This window comes from Grampus griseus, assembly GCF_964374135.1.
Source record: "Grampus griseus genome assembly, chromosome: 6".
Taxonomy (NCBI): Eukaryota; Metazoa; Chordata; class Mammalia; order Artiodactyla; family Delphinidae; genus Grampus; species Grampus griseus.
The window spans coordinates 92543199-92559969 of NC_139000.1; the positions used below are offsets into that span (position 1 = coordinate 92543199).

The 16771-nt window shown below is 43.8% G+C and overlaps 1 protein-coding gene across 1 annotated transcript in view; it reads right to left on the bottom strand.

The window, feature by feature from the left end:
• SHC3 (SHC adaptor protein 3) overlaps positions 1 to 16771 on the bottom strand; it is a gene marked incomplete at both ends in the record, with an annotated part of 140916 nt that overhangs the window by 49145 nt on the left and 75000 nt on the right. Inside the window, 4 exons of the mRNA XM_082657300.1 lie at positions 1765 to 1816; positions 7006 to 7059; positions 10605 to 10724; positions 12967 to 13030. Of these exons, the coding sequence (XP_082513426.1) occupies positions 1765 to 1816; positions 7006 to 7059; positions 10605 to 10724; positions 12967 to 13030 (290 nt within the window). The remainder of the gene's footprint in view (positions 1 to 1764; positions 1817 to 7005; positions 7060 to 10604; positions 10725 to 12966; positions 13031 to 16771) is intronic.

Below are 16771 nucleotides of genomic sequence, written 5' to 3' on the forward strand. Positions count from 1 at the left end.
CAACAGATAACTGGAAGGAGGGAGTGATCCTCTCCTATCAAGCATCTCAAAGGACCCCTATGCTGCTGGTGCCCCCAAAGCACCAGCAACGGTGCAGAGGTCTGGTGTATGTCTTTACACCAGCACTGCATGCAGGTCCCAAAGGGAGCTGGTCCAGCAACCATTGAGCACATGGAGTGGATCCTGATTTCCATGACTTTGAAAAGGTACTGTGGACAGAAGGTGCTGCTGGTTTGCAGCCGTGAAACAAGGTATCAGCTTGTATGCTTCCATGGCCCTAAGTGAAATAGCACAGGGTTAAACTCCTTCAGGGTCTGGACCTAGAGCCTGATTTCTCAGTCCTGGCTGTACATGGGAATCATCTGGAGAGCTTTTAAAAAGTACAGTCGCCTGGGTACCCCTCTCTGAGGCCTGAGCATTGAGATTTTTTTAAAGCTCCCCAGGTGATTCTAAAGTATAGTTCATTTTCAGAACCATTGACCTAGGAGCCATTAAGGGTGTAAAAAAAAAAGTCTAGGATTACTTGAAGTTAACTTAGAACAAACAAAAATAAAGGAAGAACTTCAACAAGTGTTAACTCTGGGATGAGTGCAGGCTGCCACCTCCCCCTCCCTCAAGGCTGGTGGGAAAACAGAATGCTAAAATCTCATCTGTGGTGAAATTTTAAAAGAAGAGTAGGGCTTCCCTGGTGGCGCAGTGGTTGAGGGTCCGCCTGCCGATACAGGGGACATGGGTTCGTGCCCTGGTCTGGGAGGATCCCACATGCCGCGGAGCGGCTGGGCCTGTGAGCCATGGCCGCTGAGCCTGCGTGTCCGGAGCCTGTGCTCCGCAGCGGGAGAGGCCACAACAGTGAGAGGCCTGCGTACCGCAAAAAAACAAACAAACAAACAAAAAAAACAAAAGTAGAAGAGTATATATATGTATATGGACAGATATAAAACTTCTGCAAAGCCAGCTAGGAAATCTTAACAATGGGTACCTGGGGTAGAGGGTGGGAGGAGGAGGGGAAGCAATGGGTGATAGAGGGAAGTGCCATTTGTAGTGTTACAAACCCCACAGGTGACCTCCATCAGTGAGTTCTAAATTGGAGTTGTGCAGCACCTGGTGGCTTTCTGGGATTCAAGGGTAGTGCCCCCTAATCAGCTCACCTGTCCAAGCTTATTAACATTGGAGGGGGGGACCCTTTGGTTTTGTAAATGATGAAAGAAATGGGGTGGTGGGTATGTAGGGAGGGTCTAGGAATAAACGTTCCATGTAGATGGGAAGTACTTGGATGTTTCAAATCCCCTACCCAGCCTGTGTTTGAGGCCCTAGCACCTTTGTGGGGTGTAAGTGGGCAGCACCTGAGCTTGGACACTGGCTTCCAGGGCCATGCAGAGCAGCACGAGGCTTCTCGGGGAGACTTAGTTGGCAGTGGACACACAAGGAGCTGTAGCTGGGCAGGAGGCCAGCGGTTTGCAAAGTCTTCAGGTGTAACTGAGGGCACCTTCAGAGTATGAGTGGGAGCTGCCATCCGCAGGTCAGGTGTACCAAGCTCTAGCCATCTGGATACAAGTGTGTTTAAAGCTCTCAGATATCCAGCATCTCCTAACCCAGCCAGGTGTGCCGCCACGCTTCACTGCCTGCAAACCTCAATTATCGCTAACAGTACGATATGACACTTAGTTTGGATGAAGAGGGCTGAGATCATGAGGACCATCTGGTATCCATTGTTAAGCCTGGCTGCTCATGAGTGAGAGATGACGAAAGTCACACATTGCTTACCTCTGCGATTAACAGGGTCCTTAGCTACGTACGCAACATAGTCTGTTGTATCCTGTGAAAGAAAAATGAGATGTCACATCACTAATCACAGGTGAAGACAGGACAGCAGACACATCATGCATACAGCAGATCAGTAATCAAGAGTAGCCCTGATGACAGCCCAGCATTTCTCAGACTGTACAGTGGGCAGGAATCACCGGGGATCTTGTGAAATGCAGATTCTGACTCCACAGGCCAGGAGCTGGGCCCGAGGTTCTGCATCTGCAGACAGCTCTCACAAGACACTGATGCAGCTTCGCCACACCCACACTTTGAGCAGCAAGGGTGTGAAGGGCATCCATTCTCAGCATGTCGGATCACTGAAGAGCTATAAACACACTAATACCTGAGTCCCAACTCCCAGATAATCTGATTTAACTGGTGTGGATGTGAGGCCCAGGCATTAAGGATTTTTAAAAGCTCCCCAGATGATTCTATTATGAACCAAGGCTGAGAGCCACTGCTGTCAGCTGTCTCCAACAACGATCCTCAAATCTGAGCTGGGGTCAGAATCCCCGGCAGGGCTTGTTACAGCACAGATTGCTGAGCTCCAGCCCAGGGTATCCGATTCGGCAGGTCTGAGGTGAGGCCCCGAAACGTACATTTCTGACAAGCAACCAGGTGCTGCCGCTGATCTGGGGGCCACACTGAGAAAATTAGAAGTGATGTTCAAAGGCTGGTTGCAAACATCCCTCATGGGTGGATGAGATATGGATACGATGACATAAGTAGTAATTTTAATTCTTTTAAGATGTTTCAAAAGCATGAGCTCTGTTTAGAAGTCTCACCCTTACACATGAAATATAAGTCCCCTTGCCTGCCTCATCTACTTGGCATGCAGAGGAAACGATGACCTCAGGAGTGAGCCGAGGTGACCATGTGAATTTTAGTTTCTAAACAGAGGAAACAATAATTCTCTTAATTCTTGAAAGCAAAAGAAAGACTTTCCTGCAAAGTTGACATTTTCAACATTCAAAAAGTCTGGGGGGGGCATGGTAAAGGTCTCCTCGTTGTTGTGGATATTTCCCCCATGTGATGGTTTTGGAGGACTCCAAGGTTATCGATTAGCTTCCAATGTTTTCAGCATCTGCAAGATTCTCTGTCGTGAGTTCCTTCTTTGTGATACTCTATGGGCAGGAGAAACGACCCCTTCTTTCTCCACAGGGCTCCAGAAAACCCTCCAATGTGTGAGAGGAAGAGGGAAAGTGAATGTGGAGGCAGGGGAGGAGGATGCAGTGCTTCTGAGAACCCACTGCAGGGTGCAAGTCGCTTTTCCAAACATCACTGCCCTGCAACTCAAAAACACCCACTAAGACTAAGAAGGGAGAGAGCTCTTCCGGCAGCTCTTGACGTATTGGACTGCTACCCTGAGGTCATTCTCCAGCATGTAGTCTATCTAAGCTGTTTCCCCTTCCTGCTCAGGCTCTATCCTCTCTCTTTTTCTCTCTCTATCTCTGTCCTTTGGTGTATTCACAGACTGACCTGGGAAAGGGAGTGGGAGTCCATCAACCGGTCGACCTGACTTCCTGCCATTTCATCAAGGAAGATCAGGTCAGAATCTGAAGTTACTGGCAAAAATAAGGATTGTAGCTTGTAATCATAGACACTCTTCCTGGATTCAGGAGATGTGAATGTCAGAAGTGGACTTAGGGAGCATTAGCTTCTCAGTCTGAGATCCATGGAACCCTAGGGTTGGGCAGGTATATTCTCCAGTGTTTGAGATGTCACCAGAATCTCTTTTCATGCTTTCATTTCTATGATAATCTTAAAAGTTAATACAGTAATATGCGGGGTCATCTGAATGACACCTGTGCCATCAAGCTCTGCACGCAATTTCAGTGCCAAGATTTTCAGTGGGGTTTCCAACATTATGGGTGCCAGGTTTTTAAAGAATCAGGGAGAAAAGAACAGTCAGATGGCTTTGCCCCACCTGAAGCAAATTAATGTCACATTTGTACACAATGATGTACCACTGAAGTGTTTACTTGAATGGAAGAAATCAGTGGAAGGAGTGAGTCATCTGGCGCCTGTGGTAGTAGAGAGATGCTGACCTCAAAGGCTTCTGCACCATGGTAGCCAGTTCTAGAGTCACATTGGGAGCAGAGATTTAGTTTCAACAAAACTTTACTCATCACAGTAAATTAATTTTACTTTGAATGTTATTGCCTTTACTGTGTTTATTTGTACTTAATTTCCAAGTTTGATTGGGATTTACAGTTTAATAAAAGGAATAAACATAAGGAGTCTATACATAATTTATTTTTGTACATATTTGTGTAACAAAACTAATTTGAGTCCACATTAGTAGCATATACAAGGAAATTCTTCTTTTTAAATTCTTACTCCAGTCTGAGAAATGCTCCTCTGGCTTCAAGCTAGGGAAGGAAGACTAGGTAAGAGATGTGATGTGTCCCTGTCACTCAGATGATCAATGGCCAAGCCAAGGACACAGCTTTTCCAATGCCAATATTGATGCATTCCCGGCACAGTGGGGGAGTGTATTGCTGTTAAAACAATGTTCTTGACATCACCCAGTCACACAGTGAGCACTCTAAGTGCCAAAGGTGGGGATGCCAAGTGCTTGTTCTGTATTTACCCATGTCTGTTCTCACTCCCCAAGTTTTTCTGAGCCTGACCATTATTCTGGCTTTCTTTTGGTGATCTTTTAGAACTGCTAATAATAGTAGATTATAATTGTAGTATGCCTTTTTTTTTTTTTTTTTTTTTTTTTTTTTTTTTTTTTGCGGTACACGGGCCTCTCACTGTTGTGGCCTCTCCCATTGTGGAGCACAGGCCCCGGACGTGCAGGCTCAGCGGCCATGGCTCACGGGCCCAGCCGCTCCGTGGCATGTGGGATCTTCCCGGACCGGGGCATGAACCCGTGTCCCCTGCATCGGCAGGCAGGCTCTCAACCACTGCACCACCGGGGGAGCCCTGTAGTATGCCTTTTTTAATTGCAGGGATTAACTGTGTTTTCCAGTCTGTCTTATTTGACATTTCAAAATACCATTTTCTCACCCAGTAAACTGAGGCACAAAGCAAAAAGTAGATATATACTTAGCAGCAGAACAAGGAATAGGACCTAGAATTGTTGGTTTTATTTAAAAGGTATACCAATTGTAATGGTTATAAATAAATTTGGAATGAGAACTCATGCACAATGTGATGTGCATTTGAATTGGTTAAAATAAAAAGTAACCAGGCTTCCTGTCCCCTGGAATCATGACATTTTCTGTATCAGAAAAAAAATATTAAAAGTTATGAATTACTTTAAGGGTCACTGAATGTTTCCTTTTTTTAAGAGGAGGTGATAGGGAAAATTGAAAATAGTTCACAGGTCTTTGTGCATAGTGGAGAATAAAATAATTTTAACACAGGACAATGTATTTGGCTTTCCGTTTTCTAGATCTCTGCATCTCCACTCAATGTCAACATGAAGATGAGGTTTGAGACAAGTTCTTGAAAGGAGATATTGATGCAGGTGTGCAACGTTTCTGCCTCTTATTTTTCAAACTGGGTTACCTTCCAAATTTAAGAATCTATGGCTCTAAGCATCACATTAGGCAAGCAAGTAGACAGCCACTGCAAATTAACTAGATCTTGGTTACAGATATAAGTATAGATATGTGTATATGTGTAGTACAGGTAGAGAATGAGTGTATACATATGTCTAGATATAATCTTCAGAAATGCTCCTTAGATGGGCTTGATTATGGAACACTTCCACTTTCTAAACATACATCTCAGTGAGGTATTTCATTTTGCAGTGGATCATAAGAAATTAAAGGATTGGAAATAAAGTAAAAGAAGGGAAGGGAAGGAAAAAAGAAGAGGAAAGCATCCTGGAAGACTTCTGAAAATTAGACCCTAAATATGAAATAGGGCCAAAGCCAGTGGAACCCACTGAATGAGATGTTTAAATAATGCTCTGGTCATCCTGTGACACTTTAGCAGAGGATTAAGGGCAAAGAACCATCTGTAGGGTGGCCAAATCCCTCTCCTGCCAGTGCCCTTGGCTCAAGGGTCCGAGACAGGGAGACTCCTGGGACCTCTCCCTGCAGCCTGCATCTCCCCAGCAGGAGCTCAGTGCTAGGGAGATAGGAGTGATGCCTCCCTGGAGGCTGTAGCAGGTGGGAGAGGGAAGGGCAGGCGCAGGCTTTCCTGTGGCTGAGACACTCAGTGTCATGATTATACTGTCCTTTGGGAACATCGAGATTGGAGCCAGCAGTGGAGATCACTCCCTCGATTTGGGTTTCAATGTGCCAACAGCAGTTCTGCAATCAGGTTACACAGGTAGGAGTATGTCAGGAAAGATATATGAGTTAAACACAGGGCATGGTAAAAATCCCCTTCCCGGGCTAGAAATAGACAAGGTCCCTGGCCTTGGGATAAGGAGTAATATAATGCACTAATTACTCAGGCTATCTTGGACCAGTAAACTCTTACATAAAATCTGAGCGTTGTCTACCGATAATTTGACAAAATAATACAAACAACAATAATGATAACAGAAACACTGCCCTGCCTGAGGAGGAAGTGGTTTTCTGAGTCCTGCCTTTCCTGACACTGAAACTGAATGCTGGCATTGTATCGTAGAATTCCTGACCGAATGTGGGGAGCAAATTCCCTTGTTGTTCCACCTTCTTAATAAAAGAAGCAATGAAAACCAGAACATTCTCGTATTCTCTATCCTCTCTCTTTTTCTCTCTCTATCTCTGAAACTCCTTCCCTGTTGGCAAAACAAAGCATTAAAAGACTACAGTGTTAAATTTGGAGAGAAAAATACCAATTTCAAATATTTATGAATAAACCAGACTAAGTAAATTCACAGCCTTTGAATAGACTTAAAATCCAAAAATGGAAGACTCCAAGGGAGAGCCAGTAGAAAAACAGGAACAAAGCAAGATTAGCAGAGTCACGAGTGCACTCCAGCAACTTGAGAAACCAGCAACTTAAGAAAGCCAGAGCTTCAGGGATTTTTGACAGCTTTTTACTAATGAAATGAAATTTAATGGTAGGTCCTTGTCATGGGTTACCCCTAAAAAAAAATGAGAGTCAGGAAGAGCTTATGAAAGGGAAGTGGAAATAGTTGGTATCACAGCTAACTTTCTTTATAGGGTCCTAAGAGGCATGCTTCTGAAGCAGGGCCCCTTTGCAGCAATTCTGACAAGAGCAAGAGGAAACAACTCCACGGGCACTTACCGGGTCTCCACCAGAGGCAAAGGAGATGGACTGCATGTGATGATTCGCTATAATCTGCCAGGTCCAAAACAAGAAAAGAGATGTGCCGTTATTACCTTTCCCATGTCTTGGAAAACTTACTGTTTGTTGGCAGGAAATACAAATCCACAAGGATTCCTGATAATTGGTAAAATTCATACCCAATGAAAATAACAATTATAAAAGTAATAACAATAGATAACCCTGAATGAACTTTCACAACGTCAGACGCTCATCTAGCTGCTTTGCCAGAATTATCTCATTTAAGTCTCACAGCAGCCCTATGAGGTAGGAACTATTGCAATCCCATTTTACAGATGAAGAGCCTGAGGCCCAGAGGGGCTAATCAGCTGGCTCAAAGCTCTACAGCTAGTTAAAGGCAGAGCTGTGACCGAACACAGGGGATCTTAACAACCATGACTCTTTGAGAAGGAAAACGTCTCAACCACACACCAAAACATGTCAACTGTGCAGTTTCTGTTTCCAAAGACACATGGGGTCTTTGGTACAGACCCCATAGCTGGAGTGGAGGGAAGTGTGGCTGTCTCCTACTTCATCCCATTTGTATCATGAGCACATGAATTAGAAAGCCGGCATCCAAGATCAAAATTGGTGTCCTCTCAGGCACTCTTGTAATTTATCAATTTAAAAACCACCGAGGATGTTCCAAGTTAATTTTAAATTGGGAAATTTCCATTAGCTTTATAAACTGCAGCATACGGTGGGATTTAGTAGACACTGAGTAAATTAGGAGCTGCCCTAAATTTAAAAGGCTACATAAGTCTTCCATGCTATTTTTATCTTTTTAAAGACAACATAGTGACATTGAAGTAAATTTCCGGGGGTGGGAACAGCACTCTCGTCTCCATCCCAGCATAACCAGGTTTCTTTCTGCACAGCCCCCTCAGGTCCTCGCCGGCAGGCAGGCAGAATTTACAGAGCTGTAATCCTACCATCCAAGGGATTTTTCCAACCATGCTCCAGTAAAACTCAAAGCAAAACTATAACTGAATTACAAGATAAAATTAGATATTTTTAAATGCCTACTTCACTTGTTGGCACTTGCAAAACTACTCAGGATCTAGAAAAGCCTGAGTATATCGATGAATAAAAACAACGAGTCCAGCTCTGTAGCCTGTACCCAAACCCAGCTGGATCAGACTAATAGCTGCCCTTTGCAGCTTTCTGAATTCTGCCTCTAGTCCAGGGGCAGAGGGCTCCCAAGAGAGCAATGAGGACATAGCAGTCCCCAGATGATGACAAACTATGACTTCTAAAGTTGTTCATTTTTTGCTTATTGAATTTTTTGTTTATTTAATTTTTGATTCTAAAGCAGCTCTAAAACTGGGGTTTGGAAATCAAAGTGAACACACAGATTTAAGAAAAAAATGGAAATCATATTTGGCCAACGTGACCGTTACTGCGTGATTGTATGTTGTCCCTTTGGGTAAGATAGACATTGAAAAGGAGAGTAAGAAAATTAGAGCTAATTAACTAAAGGATGTGTTTTGCTCTGAGGGTGTTTCATCTTGCTTCTTCTCCTTGAGAGCTCTGAAAAGGAGAGCTAGCTTTGCCTTTCTGCTGGCTCTCTGGTTTGCGAAGGGTCTGCCCACTCGGGCTCCTTGTATTTGCTACAGCCTGGCCCTTAACTCGGGAGAGGCAGAGGGATGTGAGCTCTGGGTCCTGCCAAACCTTCCTCAGACTGTGCTCATGTCACCCGAGCTGCCATTCCCCAGGCATCCCCCCAGCCCCACACTCCCTCCCACATCCACATAAACAAGGGCGGGACAATGAGACCTGGATACGCCCAACCAGCCCCCAACCCGAGGATGGGATGGCCAACCATGGTGACCTCATCGTTTCTGCTCTGAGAGTCTGCCTCTCTCTCCCTTTTTTTATTTTTTGAGGTAGAAGGGAGAATTAGGAGATAAGATCTCACAGAATTGAGGACTGTGGTCTGAGGATTCCTACAAACAAAAGGTATAGAAGCCACATGAATAAGAATGAAAGAGAACAGACTTGTGGTTGCCCAGGCAGAGGGGGCGGAGGGAAGGACTGGAGTTTGGAGTTAGCAAATGCAAACCATTATATATAGAATATATAAACAAGAAGTCCTACTGCATAGCACAGGGAGCTGGATTCAATATCCTGTGATAAACCATAACAGAAAAGGATTTTCAAAAGAATGTATATAAATGTATAATGGAATCACTTGGCTGTACAGCAGAATTAACACAACATTGTAAATCAACTATACTTCAGTTAAAAACAAAAAGAATGGAAGTGAGCGTGTGAGGGCAGCGCCGAGCAAGGCGCACCGTGAGCCACCACGGTGCTCAGCAGGAGGCAGCTCCAGAGAAACGCTGAGCCTCTTGCACGTTCTTAATCTGCCACCTAACGACTGGTTACCCATCCCTCGGAAGGGCCGATGAGAAAAGACAGGGGATTACCCATCAGTTGAGTGAGGACAAAGGAATGGAGTGAGAAGTGGCATCCACTATGTCAAAACACAGCCCAGGTGTTGCCTCTCATTTCTATGCTAGATATAGAATTTATTTCAACATCTTGGGTTGGAACAGGGGTGCGGTGGTGTCCCATTCATCCTAAATGAAGCTGGGGATGCTGCTTGCTTACCTGGGGAATATGGAATCAATAAATATGAATATGTATAGCAACATGAAGGTACCCCTAGGCATCCCTGGTAACACACTGCCAGAGTCAGGAAGTGTGTCATTCAGAGATCTGTGGATTGCCCATCCCTCTCCGTGTAGGCACATCCAAATCCCAGCTCACACTGCCAGCAGCAGAGGCCCAGACTGGGCAGAGCAAGTGAAGGATGGCTTCGCTCCACCTCCCACCTTTATGGTTTATGAGCATTTTCACCTCCTTTGCCTCCTTTGGCCTTTAGAACTCCCCTGCTGGTTTCAGGACAGCTACTCATACACCCACTTTCCCAGCTAAAGGAACTAACAATCAGAGAAACTTAAGATATAGACACTGAAGAAAAACCCAACTATCTTAACAGGGTTTTCCTCAGTAAGCATCGTCGTCCCCACCTCAGTCAGTAAGGGCCCCGTCCGCACTGGACATGCCACAGATGTGCCATACTGCACCAACCTATGACACTGTCAACTAAGAGAGGCTCCAAAATAACAACCCACGAAGAAGTAAAAAAATACTGCCAATTAAACCATGACATGCCACCATCTCAAAGATGATAAATCTGAAAATAAAATGTGGACGGTAGAACCAACAAAATACAATATTAAAGAAAGCAAAATAGGTCAAGGACATTGAGAGGAGACCTCTGGGCATACACACACCTCTTTTTACACTATAAGTAAACTGATGAGTTCATGCATTATCCTCAAAAAAAAAGGTAATTTATAGCAGAATTCAAGAGACCCAATTCCATCTATCATTCTGTCAGCGACCTTTGGAAGTGGCCACAGTTTGTGGACTGGTGAAGATTTTACACAAATGTGCTCCGCAGGGACCCAGTAAAGCTAGAAATGGGAAGCCTTGTGCAACAGCCATGGTTTGGGGGCTATGGGCAGGGCAGGGCCTGAGCACCTACAGACCTGTTTCGAGTCTGGGGTCCGCAGGTTCAGGCTGGCGGTGGATATGGTCAGGGAGATGCTCATCCCCGCAAACTGGAGGTTGCTCTTGCCCAGGATGCTGGACAACATTTTGCTCGGAGGCTGTGAAATCAAGCAGCATTATTTTAGCTTTCCGTTCACAGGAGGCCACACTGTCAAGGCCTCTACGCTGTTATCTTCCACACCTTCAACCTCCACCGTCCCCTCTCATCGGGCACGTGAAGGCAACATTCCAGGAATGAGCTGGGAGTGTGGGATCTGACACTAACATACAAACTCTAGAATACGCAATAGGCAAACTGTAAAGCACCTAATATACACACACTGAGATGACGACTCTGCTGGAAGGTCAGAGGTGTCAGTACACCAGGCAGCTCCTGTTGGGGTGTGTCTCATGGGGTCACTCATAAGTCCCAGGAAGGCGCCACAGGCCAGGGCCTGAAGCTTTGCAGCCTCAGAAACCAGTTTCATCCTACCAGGAATCAAACTACTCAGGACCAGACTGAAATGGAGCAGCTCATGGGGCTGATGAGCAACTAAATGGTCCAGTTAAAACTCAGGGGTCTGGAGCCAGCACAAGGATGGACAGACCCAGTTCTGCTCTAACTGGTGCATCAACCAGCCCTTCAGAACTGTCCTTGGCACAGGGACCCACTAGCTGTCCCTTCCTTCCTTTTCAGAGTAGAATATGCCCTCTTTTGAGATGCCAATTAAGACTAGTTCTTAACCAAGCAGGCATCGCTTTTGAATCCCCTACCAGAGCTATTTAAAAATAGAGATGCCTGGGCCCCACCCCAGAGATTCTGATTTAGCATACCAGGGGTGAAGCCCAGAAATCGACATTGTTTCTACCACTTTCACCAAGAGGCCTGAGAGGGAACCCCGAGACTTGCTGGTCGGGTACCAAGTGGCTGTGAAAGACGAGGTTCCTTATCTCAGTTCTCAGATGCCCTCCTAGTTCCTGTATTCAAGATTCTGGAGCCTTGTCTGGCTTCTATGTCCCCTGTGGACTGACTGGAACACAGCCTGGCACATCTAGATGAGTCTTCATCCAAAGTTCTCTGCCTGAAACCCAGTTGCTCTGAGGGCTCACAAATGTCTCCGGTCTACAAAGACAGAGCTGACCCTCAGCCCTGGGAGCGGCAGAGGCAATCACACAACCTGCCCCAGAGCCTCAGCCTCAGGACAGACTCGGAGATACTCACAGGGATGCGCTCGCCACCATTCAGTCCAGGCATAGAAAAGTCTGGATGGTGGATATTTAATTATGTATTCACTACACACTTAAGAAAAGAGTTTTTCTGAGCTTGTCTTAATCCAGTTTTTTCCTTCTGGTACAACCACCTCCAGGATGAAAAGGTCGAGTCCAGGGGTTGAACGTGCAGCCCGTGGAGCCAGGTGGCCTGAGCTTGAGCTCAGCTCCACCACCTTCTCGCATTGTGGGTTCTTACACCTGTGCCTCAGTTTTTAACATCTGTAAAATGGGGATATTCAATGGTGTTCTAGAGCTGTCTTGTTCCAGCTAATGAGAGACAATTATTAAATTTTTAGGAATTTTATGAGCTGGCCATTAAAAAGAGCTGCTATTAAAAATTAATTTATGTAAACTTACAATTACATTTTTAAAAAAACAAACAATAAATACTCAAAACTCATCACTTCCTAATTGTTTCCACATTAGCTATTACCTATGCTGTTCAGGTTATTTAGTGTGGACAATGTCCTTGTCCACTACATGTAGTGGGGACACTGTGTAAGGGTGACCGACCGCACATCTCTTCCCAACTCCACTTTAGAGATGTCAGGTTAGAGCTTGAAATCGGCCATTGTGGAAGCGTTTATGCCACAGAAACTGGCAAACACAGCAAATTTAGTGCTTCTCAGTCTCCACCTCCAGCCCCAAGAGCCTGTTGTTAAACTATTACCAGCACACCACTGAGGGCATCAACCACAGAGTCGTTCTAATGAAATGAACTAATGTACATAAAGGCTGAGAAGAATGCCTGGCCCTGGTTTACATGTCTTTCAGTGTAGATCTGGGGTGTTTATTTTGACAACCCTATCAGTTAGCCTTGAGAGCTAAATGTCCTCATCAACCACATGGCAAAGAGGGAATATAAGCTCTTTTTGTTTTTAAAAGTGACAAGAGTCACTGTGAGTTATGCCCTTTAAATCAACAGATGTCTCTTGGCTCCCCTTTGCCCAGCAAAAAAAAAAAGTGACAAGAGCCGGGACATGGAAAAGAGAAACGGAACAATTGTGTGTGATTAAAGATGCTAAGTGGTGACAGAAGAGAGAAGAAGTAAAAGAGACACAGGTAGGCACGGAGCCGAGAGAACAGTACCTTTCTTTTCCTGAAGGCTCCCTTGGCGCCAGGGACGGCTTCGCAAACCCGGCTGATGGCTTCCCTTAAGAGAACAGGAAGAGAGAGATCCATTTTATCCCATCCTTCAGGATTACATAACCCAGACGTTCTACACGTGTGAAAAACAAAACTAAGCAAACCACATCTTAGAGCCTCTGGCTGGCAGTATCCTAATTCTTTCTGTTGCTGTGGTTGTATCTTAAGGGTGGGATATGAATCGATGCCACACTTTCTTTTTTCTGTTTTTAATGTTTGGTTAAGATTATATTTTAGAAAATCAGTACCCTGAAGTGCTGAAGTGTACTCTTCTGGATGTCCTCTCCATGGCCATGGTCATGGCACAAGGCCCAAACCTAATCAAGCATTGCTATTGATTAAGATCTTTCTGAAGTGAGTCAGAATGTAATTAAAAGAAATTTGGTCCTCTGAGTTTTATTCCAGCTTGTGCAGTTACTAAATATCATAAAATCAAGAGGATTTTGAAGGAGGACAGGAACTCCAGGGGTACACAAATGAGCCAGAAATGAGGCTCTGCATAGGCATTTCTAAAGCATCTACAATGTGCTGGGCACTGTCTTGAGGAAGGAGGCAAGGAGCATCCTAGGTACCAAGGGGGGCTGACAGAAGGACCAGCTGCAGAGGGTCTGACCCACAGGTCTGCCCGGCGCAGGAGGGCACGGGAGCAGTGGGAGGGTGAAAAAGGAAGACTAGACAGAGACTGCTACAGTCCAGAAGCTGGAGGCTGGTGGGGACGTGGCTTGGGCAGGTGCTTGAAAGCAAGCATAGCTCAACTTTGTGACTCGGCCTCAGTGAGAAATAATGGGTGATATGCCAAAGGCAGCTCCAAAGTCAGGAGCCCAGAAAGGAGCTGGGTGAACTTCTCAACTCCCACATGGGGAAGGACAAAATAGTAAAAGAACACAGAAAAAAAAAATAGGAATATGGAGAAACACTGAATGATAGAGAAGATAATAGGTCCTTAGAAACATTCCACAAACTTTCTCAGCTGAATACTTCTTGAAATTATTTTCTATCATCTAGAAACATAATTACTGTCACAATGGGATGCTTTTAAGGGAAATATGACCTTGTCAAATTAGGTGAGAGACTATTAAGATAAGCTTCACATTCGCCATTCAATTCATTGTACAGAGAGAAGAAAGAAATACTATTTTAAAAGTTCAGATGCCATAAAAACTATAGATTATGAATCACCATGACTCAGAAAAAGTTTGTTTGAAAGAAACAAGTGTTTTTTTGATGTTTATCCTTAGTCATTTATTTTATAATAATATTCTAAAAGTGGTTCTATCAAAATAATCATCCAAAGTATTTTCTAAAGGTAAATTCCTTATTGAAGAGAGTCAAGTTGTTTCTCTAGAGAAACATGTATAAAAAGTATCTATATTTTATCTGTTTAATTTTTAAAGCTTGATGTGTGTCTGCACTGTACTTATTATATTAAATGATACATTTAGCTGAGCAAAGCAGCTCAGTCCCTGATAGTCCCAATAGGCTGGAAAGACATTATTTGGTGGAAAGTTTCCAGTAAGTCATTCCTTAAATACCCCTAGTAAGCATCGTATTTCTTTTCCCATCCACTGACGTAGAGGATAAGAGAAAAAAATCAGTCTTGGATGACAGTTTTCAAAAAGGAAATGTCAAATGTCTAATATATTATATAGGTTACACATCATCAAACGTCTAATCTAGTCAGGCTATGAAGCTTGGGCAGAAGGCCTTGCTGCTTATGTGCCACTTTGGGAGACGGAGGTGGAAACAACCAGTGAGCATTAAGAGTGGGATTGTGGAGAAAATGTTGCAAATAATAAACATGGTCTATCAAACAAATCCTCCCACAGAGAGGCAAGCAAGCATCTCAGAGAACATTCAGAGACTCAATGTTTTGGCCTTAAATTTTGCAAATGTAAGACGTTCCAGAAATTTATCAGAGCTCATGGACTCAAGAAAGTCCTAGGGATCCCCCCGTCAGCCAACCTTTAGAATTCCCAAAGAGATTTGCAAACCAAGCTGCTTTTCAGAAGAATGCTGTCCTTTCATCACTGGCAAAAATTTGTTTCTGATGCTCATATAAATTGTGTGTGTGTGAATTCTCACTTCAACCAGGTTGATGGTATCTATTTCTGTTTGAAATAGAAATGTAACATAACTATTAGTAATTGCAATAGTTAGATGACTGAAATTAGTAACTTGAACTCCAAAGTCTAATTTAAATATAACCATTCTTACCGTCTCTCCTTATTGCCTAGCAGAGTGCCTTTTGGTGAGTAGTGCTATTTTAATTGGTTCTTTTAGCAATAATTATTTAGCTTTGTGTAAATCCATTTAATCCCAGTTTGAGCCTCAGGTAGTGACTTTGCCCTGTTTTTAGTAATGGAGGGTGCTTCCTAACATTCTTTCCAGTAAGACCCCATTTTGGTAAGCCAACCCATGACCTTGGAGTTCAGTTAATATGAAAATGGAATATTTGGCACCTCCAGAGTCATCTGAAAGTAACTGAAGCCAGCCCCAAATGCTAACCCTTACTTTCTCATGAGTGCACCATCTTCCCCTTTTGTCTAAAATTCTCATCATTAGAGCCAGTACCTTTGATATTTTAATAGCTTTTTCATTAGAATGTAGTACTGGATCCTTTGAAATCACGCTGCACCATCTTACTCCCTACTCACCCATCTCATTGCTACCCACCCAGCCTCCCCAAACACACATACACACACACACACATTCGTATTTTACAGACTAAAAAAAAAAAAAATAGGACATCTGGGTTACTTCTACACTCATTCACTCCTATTCTAGTGTGTGGGGGGGTGCAACAAACGAACACATATAATGGTAAATTGCAATCAATTTCATGAAGAAACAAGAAGGAGAGGTATGTAGAACGTGTGGATAAGTAGTACATGCCACCCCCAAATATGTCTCTCTGGTATAAGGATCATGTTGAGCTGAAGGCAATTAAGAAGAAGCAGATACAAGAAAAGTCCCTGCACTTCCCCTATTGGCCTAAAAGCAGGACATAAATTTGTAAAGGCATCCCCTTCCCCTCTCTACCAAGAAGGACAGACATTAATCACTGGAGACAACTCTAGACCCTGATCAACTAAGAGATGCACCAGAGGAATCTGCATAACAAACCTTGTTACTAGCTCTTATCTTCCATAAGTTTCCTCATACATTTACCTTCCCACAGCTTGTCACCCCCAGAAACTCAAAGTCTTTTTTTCTGTGTCTTGTCAATTCTGTACAGATTTTTCATCTTCGTTTAAGATATAAGCCCAAGTTCTAACCACTTCTTTGAGTTACTCATCACTGAATTTCACTGCGAGCATGTGCACTTCGTGCTTTAATCAAGTTTGGTTTTCTCTTGTTAATCTGTCTTCTGTTAGTCTAATTTGCAGGGTCCCAGCCAAAGAATATAGGAGGGCAGAGCACAAAAGTGTTTTTCCTTCCCTACAGAATAAATGCTGTAATGCATGTCAGTAGGGGTGAAGAGTTACCCAGTGAGTGGCATTTGAGTGCCTGGGCAACTATCCAGGAAAAAGTAAGTTGAGTTCCTATCTTATGCCTTACATGCAAATAAATCCTAGATGGATTGCAAATTTAATTTGTTTGTGATGAACCATAAAAGTACTAAAAGAAAATTGGGAAGACATTTTTAATCTCTGAATCTTAGAATGATACAGAAACCATAAAAGGAAATATTGACACAATATCATAAAAATAAAACTTTATGCACAAGAAAAAAATGGTAACATTTCAC